Source organism: Pan paniscus, chromosome 5 (genome assembly GCF_029289425.2).
Source record: "Pan paniscus chromosome 5, NHGRI_mPanPan1-v2.0_pri, whole genome shotgun sequence".
Classification (NCBI taxonomy): Eukaryota; Metazoa; Chordata; class Mammalia; order Primates; family Hominidae; genus Pan; species Pan paniscus.
In genome coordinates this window covers 25,396,770-25,418,255 of record NC_073254.2, presented here as the reverse complement: position 1 = coordinate 25,418,255, position 21,486 = coordinate 25,396,770, and the positions used below count along the sequence as shown (strand labels likewise).

Below are 21,486 nucleotides of genomic sequence, written 5' to 3'. Positions count from 1 at the left end.
CAAAATAAGTAAACATTTTATATACAGCAGTGATTTTTATAAGGCCTCAAATATTTAAGCCAGCCTTATGAGCCATTCATTTATATGAAATATAAAATTTTATTTATTTTGAGATGGAGTCTTGCTCTGTTGCCCAGGCTGGAGTGCAGTGGTGTGATCTCAGCTCACTGCAACCTCCACCTCCCGGGTTCAAACGATTCTCCTGCCTCAGCCTCCCAAGTAGCTGGGATTACAGGCATGCACCACCATCCCCAGCTAATTTTTTTTGTATTTTTAGTAGAGACGCAGTTTCACTGTGTTGGTCAGGCTGGTCTTGAACTCCTGACTTCAAATGATTCACCTGCCTCAGCCTCCCACAAGTGCTGGGACTACAGGCATGAACCACTGCACCCGGCCACATTTTATATTTTTAATATAAAAGCAGAAAATCATAATGTTTCAAATTATTTTGTTACCTAGGTATCTACTCGTATAAATCAAGAGTGGGTCTTTTAAGAAATATTTTTGTAAGATATTGAAGGCCTTTATATATTAATTATTCTATCCAATTAGCATGCATATTCCTGTTTTCATTTTTTTTAAGTAAATGCTTTTTCTTAACTTTTTATTTGTTTACTCTGCTTATCAGATTTTTCTACAGATGGTGATAGGAGGAAAGGTAAAAAATGAAGTAAATATTAATCACTCTCAAGTGGTCAATGCAAATCCTTAGAAAAAACACTGTTCTGTAAGAGATGTGTCTTCCAGTCATGCCAGTTGGGTGACAGTTTCCCACAAGAAAATAAAACCAGGTCATTACCATATTTACTCAACTATTTCCCCCTTCTTGCATAGTCTCGTCTTTGCTCTTCTTTCTCCCCTTCAAGATTTTTGTTTTTATTTTGTTTTTTTTTTTTTGTTTTTTTTTTTGAGACAAAGTCTCGCTCTATCACCAGCCTGGAGTGCAGTGGCGTGATCTCAGCTCCCTGCTGCAACCTCTGCCACCCGGGTTCAAGTGATTCTCCTGCCTCAGCCTCCGGAGTAGCTGGGACTACAGGTGCGTGCCACCACGCCCAGCTAATTTATGTATTTTTAGTAGAGATGGGGCAGGATGATCTCGATCTCTTGACCTCGTGATCTGCCTGCCTCGAACTCTCAAAGTGCTGGGATTACAGGCATGAGCCACTGCACCTGGCCTCTACCCTTTAAGTTTTGAGAAGGAAAATCAATGTCTTCCCTCCCATGTAATCTCTCCTTCCCCTAATACTTCCTTATCCCCTGCCTTGAAACTAACAACAAGGACTTCGAGGAGTGACTTCTGTTCTACACAGCACCCTTTAGGATCACTTTAGAAGTGCAGGATCCTGTTTTAAGCACTCTGTGTACATTAACTCATTAATCCTCCCAGGGCTGTATTCCAGGAGGCACTATTATGATCTGCATCTCACACAAGTTTTATATGTTGCTAAAAGTTGTATCACAGTGGCATCAATTAAATCCATAACTAGAGGCAAACTTCTTTCCTTTAGCATAGATTTTCTACAAGAAGTTAAATGTCCTTGATAGGACAGATGCAGTTTTTAAACACAGAGCAAGCATTGCAAGGCTCACTATCCCTCCCACTCTTGCAGGGCAGTGAGGTGTGGGGTGGTCCCACTAAGGCACAAAAGCACTTCTTGCCCTGCCACGAGATCTGGGCTCCTCTCAGCTGTTAGGTTCTTTGCCAAAGGTACTTGAGTCCTGAAATTCTAGTATATCTGGGAAAGGAATCCTAAATCTCAACACTCCCCCCTTCTTAGCAAAATGATTCCCTCTTGAAAAAGTTTTACAAAATATTTTCCTGGACACAATTTCATTTAAAACCATTTAGGACTTAGGTGATATCATGACCTGGAAAAAGGCTTCTCTTTTTGTTACTCCCCAAAGCTCTCACTTCTTGCCCTCAGAGCCACACCCATTAGCCTAATGCCACGTTCCCTTTTCCCTCTCTGAATAAGTGGGGCTTATTGCCTCTCTCCCCGCTCTCTACTCCCCTCCCACGCTGTCTCTTCTACCCCTGCTACCAGTTTGACCTGTGGCCCACATGGGTGAGCTCACTAATTTAGCAGACAGATGCTCGTTTCTATTCCAATGGCTATAACTAAAGAGCTCTTTCTGGAAAACATGGTGCCCTGACTGGCCCTTGTAGACACATTGTCCCTGACTTTGTTAGATAGCTTTTTAGTGGCTTTGACTTTGAGAATTTTAAGCCCAGTAAAAAGAGTGGAATGAAAGGACCTGTCAAACCATGGAGTGGGGAGCTCTTGGCCTCCCTGCCTCCACCAAACTACACGGCAGCCAGGCGGCTGTCTTACCCAGAGTGTCCACACTTAATACCTTGTTCACCCATGCTGAAGTTAGTAGCTTGTCAGGACCACGTGCTCACAGAATTTCCTCCTCACTCCCAGTTATACAGTGAAAATTTAAGAAAAACTGTGCAAACCATGCCAGTAAATATGGGATAGCTAGGGCTGGGGGTACAAAATGGTCAGATTCATTTCAGTATTAACACTTAGAGTTTAATCCAAGAATGGCAGCTACTACACAGTGTGAAGAGATATTTAAACCCCAGATGGAAAAAGCAGACATCCCTCCTCAGATACAATACCTGTGATACCTTAGCTCTCAATTCGAGGTGAGGAAAGCGTGAAGGAGGGACGGAAGAAGGCATCAAAAGTTGTCTGTAAAATGATCTCCTGCTTTGTCCTTTGAAATGTTGAAGCAGTTTTAGCTCATAAATTGTTCAGATAACAAATGTTCAAGAAATTTTAAATTTTTCACAAATTTTTAAACAGTCAGATATATGAATGAAACAACCTTGTGGTTAAAAGTTTAGGATCCTACCATTTAAGGGAATTGTGTTCCCACCCATGATTTTCCCAATGAGAAATGAAGTATGGGCCGGGTGTGATGGCTCACACCTGTAATCCTAGCACTTTGGGAGGCTGAGGTGGGTGGATCATTGGCAAGGCTGAGGTGGGTGGATCACCTTAGGTCAGGAGTTCCAGACCAGCCTGGCCAACATGGCAAAACCCCATCTCTACTAAAAATACAAAAACTAGCTGGGCGTGGTGGTGCGCCCCTGTAATCCCAGCTGCTCAGAAGGCTGAGGCAGGAGAATCGCTTGAACCCGGGAGGTGGAGGTTGCAGTGAGCCGAGATCGCTCCATTGCACTCCAGCCTGGGCAACAAGGGCGAAACTCTGCCTCATTAAAAAAAAAAAAAAAAAATCTTCATTCTAAAACCCACATTTTAATGTTTAAAAAGAAATCGATTATAGGACCCCATGTGTGTTCTTCCATGAAGCCACAGTTTTATAGATTCACAATTCCAAATACATTTTTCTGTAGTGATATTGTGTCAATATTATTTAGATGTAACCACAGTGTGATATTACAAAGTCACCAACACTGTGGGTGTTGCCCATTGAATTTGAGCCAATAAATTTTCTTGGTCTTCTTACCTGGCGTTGCCTATCTAAATGTAAAATATTAAAAATAGCAGCAGTGTCAGCACTATAAACTAGGAATAATATTGGCTCTTCAGCTACTGAAAATCCTTTTTTTTTTTTTTGAGATGGAGTTTCACTCTTGTCGCCCAGGCTGGTGTGCAATGGTATGATCTCGGCTCACTGCAACCACTGCCTCCCGGGTTCAAGTGATTCTCTTGCCTCAGCCTCCTGAGTAGCTGGGATTACAGTCACCCGCCACCACGCTCAGCTGATTTTTTTTGTATTTTTAGTAGAGACAGGGTTTCACCATGTTGGCCAGGCTGGTCTCGAACTCCTGACCTCAGGTGATCCACTCGCCTCAGCCTCCCAAAGTGCTAGGATTACAGGCAGGAGCCACTGCGCCCGGCCAGCTACTGGAAATTCTAATGGATGTCAACATAATACTACACTAGAATTTTTGGTTTTAACATTTAAAAAGCCTCAGAGAGTACTGAGTTAACCTTTTAAACATAAATTCAGATTTTCCCCATCAAATGAGAGGATGAATTTCTTTATTTTGAGTTTGATAAGCAAATGAGTAAAACCCTGTTTTCCGAATCTGATTTCTTTCAGAATATACCTGGAACACAAAAACTGGTCGGGGGCAGTTTTCAGGACGTACTTATAATCCTACAGCAAAAAACCTAAATATTGTGAACCGTGCACAGCCCATTCCCTCAGTGCACGGGAGGACAGACTGGGTGGCCAAGTATGGAGGCCACCGGTAGGAGTCTATGGTGTGAAACCCTACAGCATTGCTCCGTAGAGTACGTGCAAGTTCCTTGACCCTGGGAAATGTCTACAAATGTCTATTTCTACTGAGTTCTGGAAGAAATATGCAAAAGTGGGTACTTGGAAGGGCAAAAATCATCCCCTATTTTACTTATTTCCAAGAAATGCATTTTCTTAGCATCATTGCCCACAATGTTGATATATGGGTAGGATGTTACAAAGTATTGAATAAACTATTTGCCAAAGTATGAAGTATTTGATCTACAATTTAATAAATAGTAAATCCAATAAGAACCCTTAAAAAAAAACAACTTCCAGAAAATGTTTAGAGTGTTTTAGTTTTCATTTGTTGTATGTGCCCAAATGGTTTAGTAGTTCTTCACTTTGCTGTGGTTGGCTTAAGAGGTTTGTCTTTTGTTTTTGTACAGCAGTTGGGCCAACCTTTGCTGGCTGTCAGCTGTGGTTCTTATTTGACTAAGGCTCTGCGCTGCCATTTTGTCAATGACAGAAAGATTGCAATTATTTGTTTTTCTACTTTGAAGTTATGGGAGCGATGGTAATTTCAATCTTGAGCAGGATATCTTTTTTTTTTTTTTGAGGCGATGTTTCACTCTTGTGTCCAGGCTGGAGTGCAGTGGCGCTATCTTGGCTTACTGCAACCTCCACCTCCTGGGTTCAAGTGATTCTCCTGCCTCAGCCTCCCGAGTAGCTGGGATTAGAGGCGTGTGCCACCATGCCTGGCTAATTTTTGTAGTATTAGTAGAGACAGGGTTTCACCATGTTGGTCAGGCTCAGGCTGGTCTCAAACTCCTGACCTCAGGTGATCCAACTGCCTCAGCCTCCTAAAGTGCAGGGCTTACACGTGTGAGCCACAGTGCCCAGCTTTTTTTTTTTTTTTTTTAGAAATAAATTTATCTTTAACATAGAGAATATCAAAGTTATGCCACTTGATTTTAGTGGACAGCTTGTGTTTTGATCTTGACCAGTACAGTTCCCATGAATTCAAGGTGACTGTCAAGCCCAATGGCTTGATGACTTCAATAGTAACCAAGTCAAGGTTCTCTTGGCTGGACATCATTAAGAAAGTTCTGGAAACTGTGTTTGTTTGATGCTGGTTCATTGGACTTTTCAAATTGCTTTGTTTCTGTGTCCCTACCAGACACAAAGATGAAGTGTGCCAGCTGGTTCCCCCAAGCCAGCTCATGCTGCTGACCACTGACTCAGCTCTGACCTTCACATTTGCTCTGAAGCAAGTGCGTTCAGCTGCTGGGGCAGTGACATCACATAGTACATATATTACTTTCTTAGTTTATTTCCAAACTGGTATTTTAAATAGACACTTCGAACTTTGGGCTACTCTGTTTAAATTTGCCACTTTCTGGACTGGACCTTAGTACTGTAAATTCTTTTTAAAGAATAATAATGTTACCAACTGCTGAGATTTTTATGTATTTTGTGACTTTTTAACAACTGCTATTGTAATAAGTGTCATCTTGTGGGCATTATACAAAGGCATATTATAAAATAATAATGATATTTTTGTATAGAAGAGTCAACTGTTCAGATGTAAGATGTTGAAAAATGTTAAAATCTAAAGAGTAATTTATCCTAGTGGTAATGGTTATATGTATTTGTACAGTTTAAATTAATGTCTCAAAGCTGTGCAGTCTTTTGTTACTGGGAAACTTTTAAACTCTGAATAGGCATTAAAAAAAATATGGCTAACTAGTGTGTTTTCATTATGTTTTTAAACCTTATATCCTGAATTCTATTTGTTGTTGTTGTTTTAATTAGTAGTCTTTTAAAAAAGCAGTTTTAGGGCCAGGCACAGTGGCTCACACCTGTAATCCCAGAACTCTGGGAGTCATAGGTGGGTGGATCACTTGAGGTCAAGAGTTCAAGACCAGCCTGGCCAAGATGGCGAAACCCTGTCTCTACTAAAAATACACAAAAATTAGCTGGGCATGGTGGCGGGTAACTGTAATCCCAGCTACTTGGGCAGCTGAGGTAGGAGAATTGCTTGAACCTGGGAGGCAGAGGTTACAGTACAGTGAGATCGTGCCACTGCACTCCAGCCTGGGCGACAGAGCGAGACTCTGTCTCAAAAAAAAAAAAAAAAAGCCCTTTTAGGTTTATGAAAATATTGATCAGAAAGTAGAGTTCCCATATGCCCCTTCATCTGCCCCTCCCCGATTTTCCCTATTATCAACATCTTGCATTCATGTAGATAATTCATTACAACTGATAAGCCAGTATTGATACATTATTATTAATTAAAGTCCATAGTTTATATTAGGGTTCACTCTTGTGTTGTACACTATGGGTTTTGACAAAATGTATAAGGACATGTATCCACCATAATAGTATCATAAGAATCATTTTACTCCCTCAAAATCCTGTCCTCTCCCTATTCATCCTTCCCTATCTTGCCCTGAACCTCTGGCCACCATTGACCTTGTTACTGTCTCCACAGTTTTTCTTTTTCCAGAATTACCTGGGGTCAGGAGTTCAAGACCAGCCTGGCCAACATGGTGAAACCCCATCTCCACTAATAATACAAAACATTATGAGCCATGGTGGTGCATGTCTGTAATCCCAGCTACTTGGGAGGCTGAGACAGGAGAATCGCTTGAACCCGGGAGGTGGAGATTGCAGTGAGCCAAGATTGTGCCATTGCACATCTAGCCAAAACAGATCTCAGAAAAAAAGTATGCACATGGTTTGTGGAAAAAAACAAAAAAAAAAACAAAAAAAACAAAAAAAAACGAGCATGGAAAATATGCTGAATTTGAGCATTTAATTTAGGAAGCTAGAAAAAGAATAACGTAAAAAAATGTTTTAAGTAGATTTCAGCCCAGTAGCAATAAGCATATCTAGCACTCAGATATTGGTGTCCAGATATTGGTGTGCAGTACCACTGTTCAATAAAAGGAACCAGAGCTACTTGGAGAAATGGCTGATTCTAGTACTAGGACAGGAAATATCCAAGATGAGCCTAGAACGTGTGGTAGTGCCAGACAATAAGGAAGTTCTACAAACACACAAACCCTTTGGCTATGACAGAGGGACACAGAGGTCAACTGAGTTTCCAATGGCCAAAGCTGCAACAATTTGAGCAAGAAAATTAAGTATTGCCCGGCGCGGTGGTTGATGCCTGTAATCCCAGCACTTTGGGAGGCCAAGGTGGGCGGATCATGAGGTCAGGAGATCGAGACCATCCTGGGTAACATGGTGAAACCCTGTCTGTACTAAAAATACAAAAAAATTAGCCGGGCATGGTGGCAGGCACCTGTAGTCCCAGCTCCTCAGGAGGCTGAGGCAGGAGAATGGCGTGAACCCATGAGGCGGAGCTTGCAGTGAGCCGAGACCATGCCACTGCACTCCAGCCTGGGTGACAGAGCAAGACTCCGTCTCAAAAAAAAAAAAAAAAAAGAAAATAAGTATTACAACCCAAAGAAAAAAGAAATATCCATGAGTCCATACTAAGATGAATGCATGAATGAATGCATGAATGGCCAGGTGCGGCAGTGACTCACGCTTGTAATCCCAGCACTTTGAGAGGCCGAGGTGGGTGGATCACCTGAGGTCAGGAGGTTGAGACCAGCCTGGCCAACATGGTGAAACACCGTCTCTGCTAAAAATACAAAATTAGCCGGGTGTGGTGGCACACGCCTATAGTCCCAGCTACTCGGGAGGCTGAGACAGAAGAATCACTTGAACCCAGAAGGAGGAGGCTGCAGTGAACCTAGATCATGACACAGCACTCCAGCCTGGGTGAGAAGTCCCAACCTGAGGTCGGGAGTTCGAGACCAGCCTCACCAACATGGAGAAGCCCCGTCTCTACTAAAAATACAAAATTAGCTGGGCGTGGTGGCACATGCCTGTAATCCCAGCTACTCGGGAGGCTGAGGCAGGAGAATCACTTGAACCTGGGAGCCAGAGGTTGTGGTGAGCCAAGATCGCGCCATTGCACTCCAGCCTGGGTGACTAAGCGAGACTCCATCTCAAAAAAAAAAAAAAGAATAAAAATGTAAAGTGCTTTCCAAAGACACAAAATCTTGTAATGGCCCAATGGGTTCACTTTGCCCTTTGCCTAGACAGAGCTGAGTTATCAAGACAGGGAATTGCAATAGAGAAAGAGCACACGCAGAGCCAGCTGTGCAGGAGACTGGAGTTTTATTGGTACTCAAATCAGTCTCCCAGAGCATTCAAGGATTGAAGTGTTTAAGGGTTACTTGGTGTGCCAGGGGCAGCCAAGTGAGTCAGGAGTGCTGATTGGTCCGGTGGGAGATTAAGTCATAGGGAGTGCAAGCTGTTGCCTTGCACGGAGTCAGTTCCTGGATGGGGGCCACAAGATCAGATGAGCCAGTTTATCAATTTGGACGGTGCCAGGTGATCCATCCAGTGCAGGGTCTGTAAGAGAAAGTGCTCCTAACCGAAATTAGCCGGGAAGCCTCTCAGGTTTTAAGTAAAGAAAACCTGTCTTTGACTACAAAGCCACGTTTCATGTTTCTTTCTTCTTTCTTTAACTCTTACAGGCATGACTATGGTCAGTGAGCCAATTCTAGTCCATTGCCTGTTTTTGTGCAGAGAGCAAGCTAAGAATAGATTTGCATTTTGAAATGGTTGAAAAAAATCAAAATAAGACTTACTATTTTGTGATATGTAGAAATCATATGAAATCCAGATTTCAGGGCCCATACATACAGTTTTATTGGAACAGTCACACTCGTTTATTGATTGGCTGTGGCTGCTTTCATTCTACAAAGGCAGAGGTGAACAGCTGGGACACAGATGGCCTGAGAAGCCTAAAATATTCACTATCTGGCCCTTTACAGAACAAGTTTGCAGACTTCCAGCTTAATGTGTCAAAGATTTTTACAAAGTCCAATTACACAGTTAGCCACCACTAGTGGGAGGATAAATTGGTGCATCCTCTTCTGAGGGCAATCACAATTTTAAATGCTGAGATGCTCTGACTCAGCATTTAGGAATGTAACCTACAGATTCCTTTGCACATGTTCACGGGGATTTCCATGAGGATATTTCTTGGTACACCATCCTTTGTAATATCAAAGGCCTCAGGGGATCTGCCCACCTCAGCCTCCCAAAGTGTTGGGATTACAAGCATGAGCCACTGCTCCCGGCTATCAAAGGCATTAAACAAGACATATTTCTATCAGTAGGGGAATAGTAAACTAAATAGTAATCATCCATACAACTTAAAAGCCATTAAAAAGAATTAGATCTTGGCCCGGTGCGGTGGCTCATGCCTGTAATTCCAGCACTTTGGGAGGCAAGACGGGTGGATCACCTGAGGTCAGTTCAAGATCAGCCTGGCCAACATGGTGAAACCCCATCTCTACTAAAAATACAAAAAATTAGCTGGGTGTGGTGGTGCACACCTGAAATCCCAGCTACTCAGGAGGGTAAGGCAGGAGAATCGCTTGAACCTGGGAGGTGGAGGTTGCAATGAGCTGAGATCGCACCATTGCACTCCAGCTTGGGCAACAAGAGCCATACTCCATCTCAAAAAAAAAAAAAAAGAATTAGATCTCTAAGGAAAGGGTTGAACCCAGTTATGCTACATAGTTTCATGCCTTTGAGGCACTGTATATGTTGCTCCCTTTGAGACATTTGCCCCGTCCTTACCTATGAATTTCTCAGACAACTCACAAAAGGAGTTCATGTCAACTGATTCATGCATCAACTGACAAGACTCAGCTTAACTGTTGGTTCCTTTGTGAAGCCTACCTTGACTCCCTCAACAGAAATGCCCACTCCCCTCCTTGTGCCCCCACAGTAATATGGATCTACCTCCATCATACACTTATTTCTATACCACCTTTGTTTAGATGTCCACCTCCTCCACCAGACTCCAGAAGGGCAAGCACCATGGCTTGTTCTTTGCACTGCTAGGACCCAGCACAACCCTTAGGCAGTAAATACTCAGGGATCTTTGCAGAGAAGCAGGGATGAGGGCACTTGGCAAGGGCTATGAAGACCTCCTGCCTCTCATCTGTGGGCAGCCTTAGAATTTTCCAGGCTGATTGCTGGGGATCAAATAGTCACATGGGGATCTACTTGGCACCTAAACTAATTCCCACATTCAGGGAACCTTGTCATTCATGAGGAGCCAGGTCCTCCTCTAGGACTGAAGGTGGCAAAAATGTGTGCCCTTTGGAAACACTCCATGACACGTGAAAAAATGGCCAACGTTGAGACTCAAAATCTTAGCTATGGAAGCCTGGGAGGATGATAGCTTTGGATGATCTGTGGCCTTCTGATGCCTCTACCACTGCAACACAAGAGCCCTTAATTGTCCAGAGTCCTATAAAAAAGGATGGAAAACTAGGACCACCATCAAGGGGCTTATGCAAATACATAAAGTGTCTGAATTATACTCTAAACTCAACCAGTATCAGTTAGGGTAAATCAGTAGCAAATATCTTTTTTTTTTTTTTGAGACAGAGTCTCACCCTGTCGCCCAGGTTGGAGTGCAGTGGCGTGATCTCGGCTCGCTGCAACCACCGCCTCCCGGGTTCAAGCAATTCTCCTGCCTCAGCCTCCTGAGTAGCTGGGATTACAGGCATGAGCCACCACACCCAGCTAATTTTTGAATTTTTAGTAGAGACAGGGTTTCACCATGTTGGCCAGGCTGGTCTCAAACTCCTGACCTCAGGTGATCCACCCATCTCGGCCTCCCAAAGTGTTGGCACTACAGGCATGAGCCACCGCGCCCGGCTCCTTACCTTTTTAAAGAGGGAATGAAAACTAAAACAAAGGGCACCAGATTGAGTTAATTCTTCATGTTGAAACATGAATAAAGTGAACTAAAAACGTACCAGTAAATGTGTCCAATGTAGAGCCCAAACTAGGTGATTCAAGCTCTAGATGGGTCTTCTAGTTTCACAATTATATATGAACTAATTAACAAAAAAACCCACTTTTTTTCTTCTTCTTTTTTTGCTACACAGTCCTAAATCTTAGAAATCCTCAGTGGCCATGCTCATTACCCCAGCACTTTGGGAGGCCAAGGAGAGAGAATCGCATGAGACCAGGAGTTTGATACCAGCCTGGGCAACAGAGCAAGACCCCATCTCTACAAAAAAATAAAATAAATTAGCGAGGTGGTATGCACCAGTAGTACCAGCTATTCAGGAGGCTGAAGTGGGATGACTGAACCCAAGAGTTTGAGGCTACAGTGAGATATGATTGTACCACTGCCCTCCAGCCTAGGTGACAGAGAAAGACCCTGTCTCTTAAAAAACAAACAAAAAAATCCTCAGAGATCATTTTTGAAACAAGCTTCAATGCAATGTACAATCAAATAACTTTCCTTGGTCCTTAAATTACTCAAAATAGGTAATTTCTAAATATCGACAAAATACTTTCAAGTTTCTATATCTAGCAACATCTCATTCTATGAACTAGACCAGCTCTTGCAATGAAGACACCATAGGAAATATTATTTATAGTAAACTTTATTTTCATTGATATTTCACTTAACATAATTTCAAAGTCAGTCTGTGGTCTAAGATGAGCAAAAGAAAAGATATTCTAAATCTCTCAAGAGATTTTTTTTCACACTGTTCCTCTGAGCAGGGAATGGGGTTTCAGGGTTCTCAATGTCAACACCTAACATTTTACCCTTGAGATTTACCTATAGATACAGAAAGAAGAGATAAAATCAATATACAAGAATCGATCTCTATGAGGGTCTCAATAAGCTCATGTTACATGCTCACCACCTCTGTAGGGTTATAATGGTAACAACTGATTTTCCACCCCTCCGCCAAATTTGGTGTCTTTTTTTTTTTTAGGTAAAATGTCAGATGCAAAAATGCTGCACTTATTTCTCTTAATACATTGAAAATAGTGGAAGATGCAGATTTTTAATCCTTCATGAGTCCAAGCTGGAACATGACTTCTGCTAATCAGATGTCATCAACATACGAACTCCAACTTTGGCGGCCATCAGCAAACTGTTTAAAACAAGTAAGATAGAAAACGTCAGGTAAAGGACAGAACAGGCAACTATGTTTTTAAGGAACTAAACTCTGCAGGTTCCTCACAACTGTGTGGGGGAGGAGGTACTAAGGCAAGAGTGGTCAGAGGTAAAATTTCCATCCCTGGGGGAACCAGAGAAAAAGCAAGCCAAGGGACAGTTTCACTGAGGTCTTAAAATAGCACACATGAGCTAGATCCTAATCCAACTGCCAGTAATTTGAAGAGATGAAGAAATGGAGGCAAGAGAAAGCAAGGCCTCCCCACCATCACAGATCTGATTTATGGTAGACTCCAGCCTCTCAGTTTACTGTTCTAGACCTTGCTCCATATTGACTCTTTTGCTTCAGGTATAAAATATTATACTGGCAGCATCACGACTATGATCAGAGTAGAGTATGTAATCTTTCTTGAAAACAGGTTTTTAAAAATTCCCCTGCCTTCAGGATGTCTTTATCATACTTAACAAGTGAACTTTTTTTTTTTTTTGAGACGGACTCTCACTCATTGTTGCCCAGGCTGCAGTGCAGCGGCACGATTTCAACTTACTGCAACCTCCGCCTCCCCAGTTCAAGCGAGTCTCCTGCCTCGACCTTCCGAGTAGCTGGGATTACAGGCGTGCACCACCGCACCCACCTAATTTTTGTATTTTTCATAGAGAGGAGTTTCACCATGTTGGCCAGGCTGGTCTCAAACTCCTGACCTCAAGTGATATGCCCGCCATGGCCTCCCACTGTGCTTGGATTACAGGTGTGAGCCACCGTGCCTGGCCTACAACTACATTTTTTAAAAACCACAATTTGGTTTAGGTATTATAATCAAAATGAGAAAACAGGATTCAATCAAAATTTCCTTTTAGCAAAATTTTCTATAAAAGACACCTACACATCTAAGAAATATGGGACCCCCACACATCCTCCGCAAATCACACAAAAGGCTGCGCAGTCATAGCTTTGCACTAAAACTTCTGCCACCATATAGGAAGGAGCTAGGACCAGAGAACAAAGCCATCTCCACAGTGAATGGATATACTCATGTCATTTGACATTAAATCAACTATTGTTTTTGAAGCATCTCCTATTAGTGTATAAATCAAACGTCAGTTGATGCATAGCATCAGATATTCTGAAACAAGTAAGGTTTTGAATGCATAAAGTATTCTGGGCAATAAACTGAACTCTACATGGTAAAGAAGAATAATAGAATGAAAGTACCTGGCACCTGCAATTAAACCTACAGGCATGAATTTTCCATAGTAGTAGGATCTCATTCCCATAACACCAACAAAAGTAACAGATGTAGCGGCTGAAAAAGATACAAAGAAGGGTCAAAACTCATTAGTCTTCTACACAGGGGAATCAGAAGTAGACCAAGCCCCACCAATCTCTCAAGGCTCACGCCTCATCCTATGCTTATTCCTCCTTCCCCAAGTAGGGGAGATTACTAGCTGCCCACATCCTATGGGTCCAAATACCAATACTGGCCAAGTAGGGCCCTTCACAGCCTGGTCCCTGCCTGCCCTTCCAGCCTCATCTCTTACCACTTGTCTTCTGCAAAACCCACACTTTAGCCATCAATGTATTAGTTTTCTCCAAAATGCTGTTGTTTCTCACGCCCTGCAGACGCTATTTCTTCTACCCTGCACGCAATTCCCACTGGGTATCTGTCAAAGCATCTACTACATGTCAAGCGCTGTGCTAGGAGCTGGAGAATACAAAGGTAATCGTAACTGTCTCTGCCCTTTTACAATGCTTCAGGTCTGATGGGACAGACTTTAAACAATCACACAAAGAAAAACAAGGTACAATGTGTACTTCAGGTATAATTGATGCTACACAAAAAAGCTCAACAGGGGGATCAACCTATTCAGGGAGATCATGCAAGGCTTTTAGCCAAGGAAGTGAAGACTGACTGAGATCTGAAATTACAGCAGGCATTAATAAGCTTTAGGATGGGAATGCCCTTTCCAGGCAGAGGGGACAGTATATGCAGAGGCCCTGTGGTGACAGGGAGCATGGCACATTCACCCTAAAAGGGCAGCGTGGCACAGAAGTCAAGATGCAGTTTGTGAGTAAGAGGCGCCAGACCACATAGAGCCTTGAAGGCCATACTAAGGATTGGGTTTTCATCATAAGAGCAATGAGAAGCTATTAAAGGATACTAAGCAGAGGGATGCATGAACACAGTTGCATTATTATTATTATTTTTTGAGACAGAGTCTCACTCTGCAACACACGCTGGAGTGCAGTGGCATGATCTCAGCTCACTACAACCTCTACCTCCTGGGTTCAAGCAATGCTGAAGCCTTTTTTAATTTTAGTGGAGACAGGGTTTCACCATGTTGCCCAGGGTGGTCTCGAACTCCTGAGCTCGGCAATCCGCCTGCCTTGGCCTCCCAAAGTGCTAGGACTACAGGCGGGAGCCACCGCAACCGGCCCAGAGTTGCATTTTGAAAGCGTAATTCTAGCTATACTATAGAGAACAAACTTCAGGGAAACTAGAGGGTACACAGGGATACCAGCTAAGGAACGTCCTTGGGAATGCAGGTAAGAAAGAGGGGATAACTGGGACTACGACGATGGCTGTGCAGATGAAAAAGAGGACAACTCAGGATAAGGGCGAGAGGGAGTGTCGACAAGACCTGCTGATGAATTAGTCAGAAAGGGGGTGGTGGAAAGGAAAGAGAGCAATCAAGAACCGAATGGATGGAGAACAGAAGACAGGGAGTGTGTGGCCATGAGGTTAGGTCCGGGCAGATTCCTGGAGACATCTCAAGGAAAGTGGGCAGATGAATACATGAGAGTCCAGCCTGGAGGAGAGAGAAATTTGTGTCATTTGTGTATCAGTGGAAATTAAAGGCATAGGCTTCAATGAAACTGTCAAGTGAGTAGACAAAAAGAGCCTGAAGAACTTCAATATCTAGTGGCCAAAAAGGAAAATGGGTTGCCAAAAGAGAATGAGAGGATAAAAAGGGAAACCAGGAGAATGGAAAATGATTGGTCAACCGTGCTGAGAACTGCTAAATGGCCAAGTAAAATGAGGACTGAAAAATGTACATTGGATTTTGTACAAACACAGGTCACTGGCAGCCTCAGGGAGAGCTATTCCACAAACACAGGGACAGAAACAGAGACTGAAATGGGCTGATCATGTGTGATGGGAGAGGAAGCATAAATGATCTTTATTTTTTGAAACAGAGTTTCGCTCTTGTTGCCCAGGCTGGAGTGCAGTGGCGTCATCTCGGCTCACCGCGACCTCCACTTCCCGGGTTCAAGCGATTCTCCTGCCTCAGCCTCCTGAGTGGCTGGGATTACAGGTGATAGCCACCAAGCCCGGCTAATTTTGTGTTTTTAGTAGAGATGGGGCTTTCTCCAAGTTGGTCAGACTGGTCTCCAACTCCCGACCTCAGGTGAGCCGCCTGCCTCGGTCTCCCAAAGTGCTGGGATTATACGCGTGAGCCACCACGCCCAGCTGCATAAATGATCTTTAAGAAGTTTGTGGTCTACCGCCATACCACCCTAAATGTGCTAGATCTTGTCTGATCCCAGAAGCTAAGCAGGGTCGGTCCGTTCCTGCATGGTACTTGGATGGGAGACTACCACCCCACCTTCGGGGAAACACCAGGTGCTGTAGGCTTTTGGCCTCTCACTCCCTCCCTCTTTCCCTCTTGGCTGGGCGTGCTGCCTCATGGCTGTAATCCCAGCACTTCGGGAGTCCGAGGTGGGCAGATCACCTGAGGTCAGGCATTCCAAACCAGCCCAGACAACATGGCAAAACCCCTGCACCTGCTAAAAATGCAAACGTTAGCCTGACATGGTGGGAGACACCTGTAATCCCAGCTACCTAGAAGGCTGAGGCAGGAGAACCACTTGAATCCAAGAGGCGGAGGTTGCAGTGAGCCAAGACCGTGCCACTGCACTCTAGCCTGGGCGACACAGTGAGACTCTGTCTCAAAAAAAAAAAAAAAAAAAAAAAAGGTAGTTTATGAAGGGGAAGGAGACAAGCACATCTGAATATCAATGCGGGGATCCACCTAAAAGGAGGAATACAAATACAAGACAGGATCCTGGCCAGTGTAAAGGTCTGGAGACGGTCAGGGAGAAGACACCCAAAGCCCAGAGGAAGACACTGGTGTTGGAGAGGAGGGAAACAGGACGAGGGGAGGCTTGGAGATTAAAGGCTCCAGGAGTCCCCACCTGATGGCTGCTGTTTTTTCTCTACAATAGGCGTGAGGTCATTTGCTGAGTGGAGTAGGATCAGAGAAAGGGAAAATGCAGGCTCAAGTCATTCTGGAGCATGAGGGAGGGAGCTGTTAGGCAGAGCTGGGACCTGGACGCACCTCCTTCCCCAGCACACCCCATTAGCCATCATGGACCTCCCTTCCCAACCCCAGCTGTGTACAGATCACACGGCTTCTCCCTCCCACATGGCACTCATTCTCACACGGGGTTTGTAGAGACCGCAAGGAACCCACACTCCTAGCAGTGTCTGACACATGGGTGGAGCTCCACAGAAATGTACTGAAAACCACTCTGATGAGGACTCTTATGTCCTCCACACCACTCACTGTCCTCACTGTCCGTGCTGCTCACAGGGTACCTTTCCAGTCCTGCTTCTATGCTCATGTCTTACTTCCCCAGTGAAGTCAGTTGAAAGCTCCTTGAAAGCATGGTCTACGTCTTATATATTTAGTTAGCTGACTGCTAAAGAGGTGATTTTCAAATAGGAAAAACGTAACGCAGCTGCAAACCTAACCCAGATATGTGATATTTTAGTGATACTGAGGCCAATGGTCTTCAGCGGAAAACCTCAACGGTTGACACATATTTGTCTTATACAAGTTTAATGCTGACTTAACTGGGTAAATATGGGTAATACAAGTTTGATGCTAATTCTACTGGGTAAACACTGAAAATAAGGCCCACAGAGGATGGATGACTTTCTGAGAGTCACACAATTCACAAGGTATGGAAATCTTTCCATATTATCTACATAAACAATAAACAGGAACCAGGACAATTCCCACCACCCTTCTCCTATTTTAAAACTTTGAGGACTTGGACTTGGAGAAGCAGTGAAACTGTCGTAAATTAAGTGGGAAGAACTCGCTCCATCCCACCAAACCAGGGTCTTTTGGAAAAGAATATTCCAGATACATGATTGCCCTAAGGAGACGCTGAAGCAGACATACCTAGGAAACCCCAAACGCTCCTTGGATCCTGATACAGCTGGTAAGCACCCAGGCCGGCTAGACTGCCGAAGAGCAGCCCTGCAGCCAGGGACGGCACGCTGCCTAGAACGAAGCAAACGCAGCTTGCATTGTAATGTCAGGCACTTATTTCACTAACGGAATCCACCAGACCCCCTGCCCTACAAAGGACAGCACAGAGAACTCTCAACACAACTCACAGCCAAGGTGGACTCAAGCAGGAAGGCGTTAAGGAGAGTGTGCTATCTTCTCAGAGAAGTCAGGGTCTTCCCACCCCATTTTTCTCTCCTCTAATAGGCAGGGCACTTCCATCTAAGGAAAGGAAAGAAGGCCATCTTCCCTCCTTAGACGGAACTATGGCTAGGCCTTCTTTTGTAATGCCTAATCTTGTTTTTACTAACCCTGTTTTTAGACTCTCCCTTTCCTTTAATCACCTAGCCTTGTTTCCACCTGAATTGACTCTTCCTTAGCTAAGAGAGCCAGACAGACTCCATCTTGGCTCTTTCACTGGCAGCCCCTTCCTCAAGGACTTAACTTGTGCAAGCTGACTCCCAGCACATCCAAGAATGCAATTAACTGATAAGATACTGTGGGAGCTATATCCACAGTTCCCAGGAATTCGTCCGACGCCCAAAACCCCGCGTCTATCACCTTGTAATAGTCTTAAAGCCCCTGCACCTGGAACTGTTTACTTTCCTGTAACCATTTATCCTTTTAACTTTTTTGCCTACTTTACTTCAGTAAAATTGTTTTAACTAGACCCCCCCCACCCCATTCTAAACCAAAGTATAAAAGAAAATCTAGCCCCTTCTTCAAGGCTGAGAGAACTTTGAGTGTTAGCCGTCTTTTAGCCCCCAGCTAAATAAACAGACTCTTAATTCGTCTCAAAGTGTGGCGTTTTCTCTAACTCGCTCAAGTACAACACTTTCTAATCAGGCCTCATCAACCATGAAGGGCTGGAATTGTGTACAGGCAGGACCTCCGGCAAATCACAAAAGCAGAGGGAAATAGGGCCAGGCAGTTTAAAAAAAAAATAGGAGATCAGGAGAATAAGAAGTCTGGTGCAGGGATTGGGGTGGGAATGCAGGCAAGGACTAGGGGGCAAAAACAAGCACAGCCACTGACACACCCCTGCCTGGCCTAACTTCAAAATACCAGTCTGTGTAGGCCAGAGGTTGACTACTACTTAAGCCCAGAGATGGCACTTGGGGGTCATGGCTGATGAATGGCAGTCAATGATAATAACAAACTACAACCACCCCTGCCTACCTTTAGATAAAGAGGCAAAAATAAGTAATTCCACAAGACGCCTGGCTCAGCTTCACCAGATAAGCAAAAGGCAAGGGCAGGAGCTGCAAGACTGACAAGGAAGCCTGCACTCCAGCTTGGGGACCTACAGCAAAGCTGAGTCAAACGAGATTGCTTCTCAGGGACACAGGCACTCACATTTCACTGGAACAACGTGAAGATGTTAAGAGGCTAAGTAACAACAAAACCCTACCTGCTTTTACATAGCCAACGATCCCACCAGAAACAACCAGTGCTGTGTAGCCAAAGCCAAACCAATGCAAAGGCACTCTGAAAACACAAGAGAAGTCAGTGAGAAGTCAGTGCTAACCTGGATTTAAAAACAAACCATATTGTCATAGGATGGGGCTAAAAGGTAATCATTCCCCACAGGTCCTATCTGCCCACAGGTCCTATCACTGAAAATAAGCACCACAGAGGTTGGATGACTTTCTGAGAGTCACACAACTCAGCAAAGCCAGAGCTGGGACTCAAACCCAAGTTTCTGGCCCACAGGTCCAGTGATCCTCCCATCCCCCACGCTATCCCAGGCAGTCTACTCTTAGGGTTCTTTTCAGCTGAGGAAAGGAACTCTGGTTTCCAGAAGCTCCTGGCTACTCTCTAACCATTTACTGTCTACTCACAATGGGAAGAGGGGCTTCTCCATTCTTCTCTTCTCAGTCCAGAAAGGAGACTACCCCAGGCCTGCATCTGGGGAAAACAAGCCGGATCAGCAGTGGTTAAAAGCACAGCTCCCCAGCAGTCAGAAAGAAGTATGTCCAACCTGCAGGCTATGCAACCTAAGTCTCAGTATCCTTCACTGTACCTTGAGGATAACACTGGTACCAATTTCCTGGGGGTGTTGTGGCATTCAATGGATGTCACATGTAAAGGTGCTTAGCACCTAGTAAAACCTGAACAGATGCCGATCATTTCACATAGGTCCACAGGAAACTCAGCAAGATCCACTGACCAGCTCTATAATCAGGGAATGTGTTAGTCATTTCATTAAGCACTCACATTATCACTAAATCGGAAAGCAAATACTTCCGTGCCCTTAATCCAACTACTTTAATGTCTCTTTTGAGGGGTGGTAGGGGTGTTGCTTTTCTTCACTGATGCAACAGCCAATTTCAATACTCAATTTTTTTTTTTAGAAACTTCTGCATCCAACTCACAGTTCTCGTTAGGAGGGCAGAAGGGGAGGGTAAAATACACGGAAACTCAAGTCAGAATCACATGTGACATTGCACCCTTGGAAAAACAGCTCCTATTTTCTTACAGAAAAGTATTCTGTATGCAGTGAGCCTAACAAGATGGAAAACAATGCATACCCCGTTTATTCTGTTTAAAGAATTAGGCCAGGCAAAGTGGCTCACGCCTGTAATCCCAGTAATTTGGGAGGCCCAGGCAGGCGGATTACCTGAGGTTAGGAGTTCGAGAACAGCTTGGTCAACATGGTGAAACCCATATTCTATTAAAACACACACACACACACAAATCGGGCATGATGGCATGCACCTGTAATCCCAGCTACTTGGGAGGCTGAGGTGGGAGGATGGCTTGAGCCCAAGAGGCAGAGGCTGCAATAAGACATATTCAGGCTACTGCACTCCAGGCTGGGCGACACAGCGAGAACCCCTCCCCACCCCCCCAAAAAAGAAAGAATTAATTTCCCATAAAACGGGGAAGGGCAGCGGGCTTGGGATCTTGCCCACAGTTCTTAACTCGAGGCGGCACTAAGGGAGGCTTTTAAAGAGCTGGAGCAACAAAACCACCAGGAAACGAGGCAACACTATGCTACAAGGGTAAGCCTTTGCCTCAGGAGCTCAGGGGCTCCGCGCATCCACAGCCTCTTTTAAGACAAGCAGAAAATACCCAAGGAGAAAAGCACCGACCACACGGCCTGAAGGCCCGCTGAATCGGGGGGACGAAAAGCAGACGGCCGTGAAACTCCTAAATAATCCCTAAAAGTTAAAAGTGGCAGAAAATAAAAACAATACTCTCCAAAGACCTGCACCGACCTGCCGAAGGCCCGCGGAGTCCACTACGGAGCGCAAGCCGCGGGACAGAGCAGCCTGGTCTCGCCGGAAACGCGACTCCGTGCGCGCTGCGCCCCGGGGGCGCGGCAGGGCGGGGAGAAAGGCGGGTCGTCGTGGCGCGTGCGCAGTGTCCTTGGAGAGAGGTGAGCGGAGAATGGGGACAGTGGGGGCGGGGCTGGAGCCGCGGATTACCAGCACGCGCCCTGCATCCCGGGGGCGGGGAGTGGGGCGGGGCATCGCGGCTAGCGCCGTTGGCGGGGAACCGGGCGGGGAATCTCTGTGCTTCCTCAGTCCCCAGGCCCATCACCTGCAGGGCCGACCAGCTCCAGTCCCAGGTCCAATCCTGAGTGGCCAAAAGCCGGAAACCCGGAGTTGGAATCGGATCTTGCACGAGCTGGACCACGTAAGCTGGGCCAGGCCAGAGGTGGAGGCCACCGCTGCGGGAGGAGGGCATCTGATGATTTTGAAGGACCCCATTAATAGAGGGTATAAACCAGGTGCGGGCCATCAGGGAGGATTGTCACTGTGGCCCGATCTTGTTTGTTTACACCAGGAAGGGCCTGCCTTCCACCTGCAAGAAAATATGGCAGCTGCAGAATAATGTGGCTCAATGCCAAATATCCGTTTGTTTTGGGGAGTGAGGCTACTTGAGAAGCATCTTAAATGGGGAGAGAGAGCAAGTTAAATCTGATTTCCACGCAG

General features: G+C 44.9%; 2 protein-coding genes across 11 annotated transcripts in view; one reads left to right on the top strand and one right to left on the bottom strand.

The window, feature by feature from the left end:
* MAK (male germ cell associated kinase) overlaps positions 1 to 12,154 on the top strand; it is an 88,795-nt gene extending 76,641 nt beyond the window's left edge. For 7 of the 9 annotated variants that reach the window (XM_055113173.2, XM_003827548.6, XM_055113174.2 and 4 more), the window contains one exon: positions 4,081 to 12,154. In XM_055113173.2, the coding sequence (XP_054969148.2) occupies positions 4,081 to 4,235 (155 nt within the window). In that variant the 3' untranslated portion in view covers positions 4,236 to 12,154. Of the gene's footprint in view, positions 1 to 628 lie in introns of all 9 variants that reach the window. The other 2 variants (XM_055113176.2, XM_055113177.2) reach the window with 1 other exon arrangement.
* On the bottom strand, positions 11,706 to 20,733 carry LOC117974235 (transmembrane protein 14B). 2 transcript variants are annotated; one of them, XM_063605145.1, is made up of 5 exons: positions 20,641 to 20,733; positions 19,387 to 19,453; positions 18,957 to 19,033; positions 17,438 to 17,539; positions 12,243 to 13,551 (listed from the first exon to the last, which is right to left on the bottom strand). In XM_063605145.1, exons 2-5 carry the CDS (start codon positions 19,407 to 19,409, stop codon positions 13,346 to 13,348), a joined length of 408 nt encoding a protein of 135 aa, XP_063461215.1. In that variant the 5' UTR covers positions 19,410 to 19,453; positions 20,641 to 20,733; the 3' UTR covers positions 12,243 to 13,345. The 2 variants fall into 2 exon arrangements, with proteins under 2 accessions (XP_054969153.1, XP_063461215.1); XM_055113178.1 differs by lacking the exons at positions 18,957 to 19,033; positions 20,641 to 20,733 and adding an exon at positions 11,706 to 12,224 and having other exon boundaries at positions 13,461 to 13,551.
* Between the last annotated feature and the right edge of the window lie 753 nt (positions 20,734 to 21,486).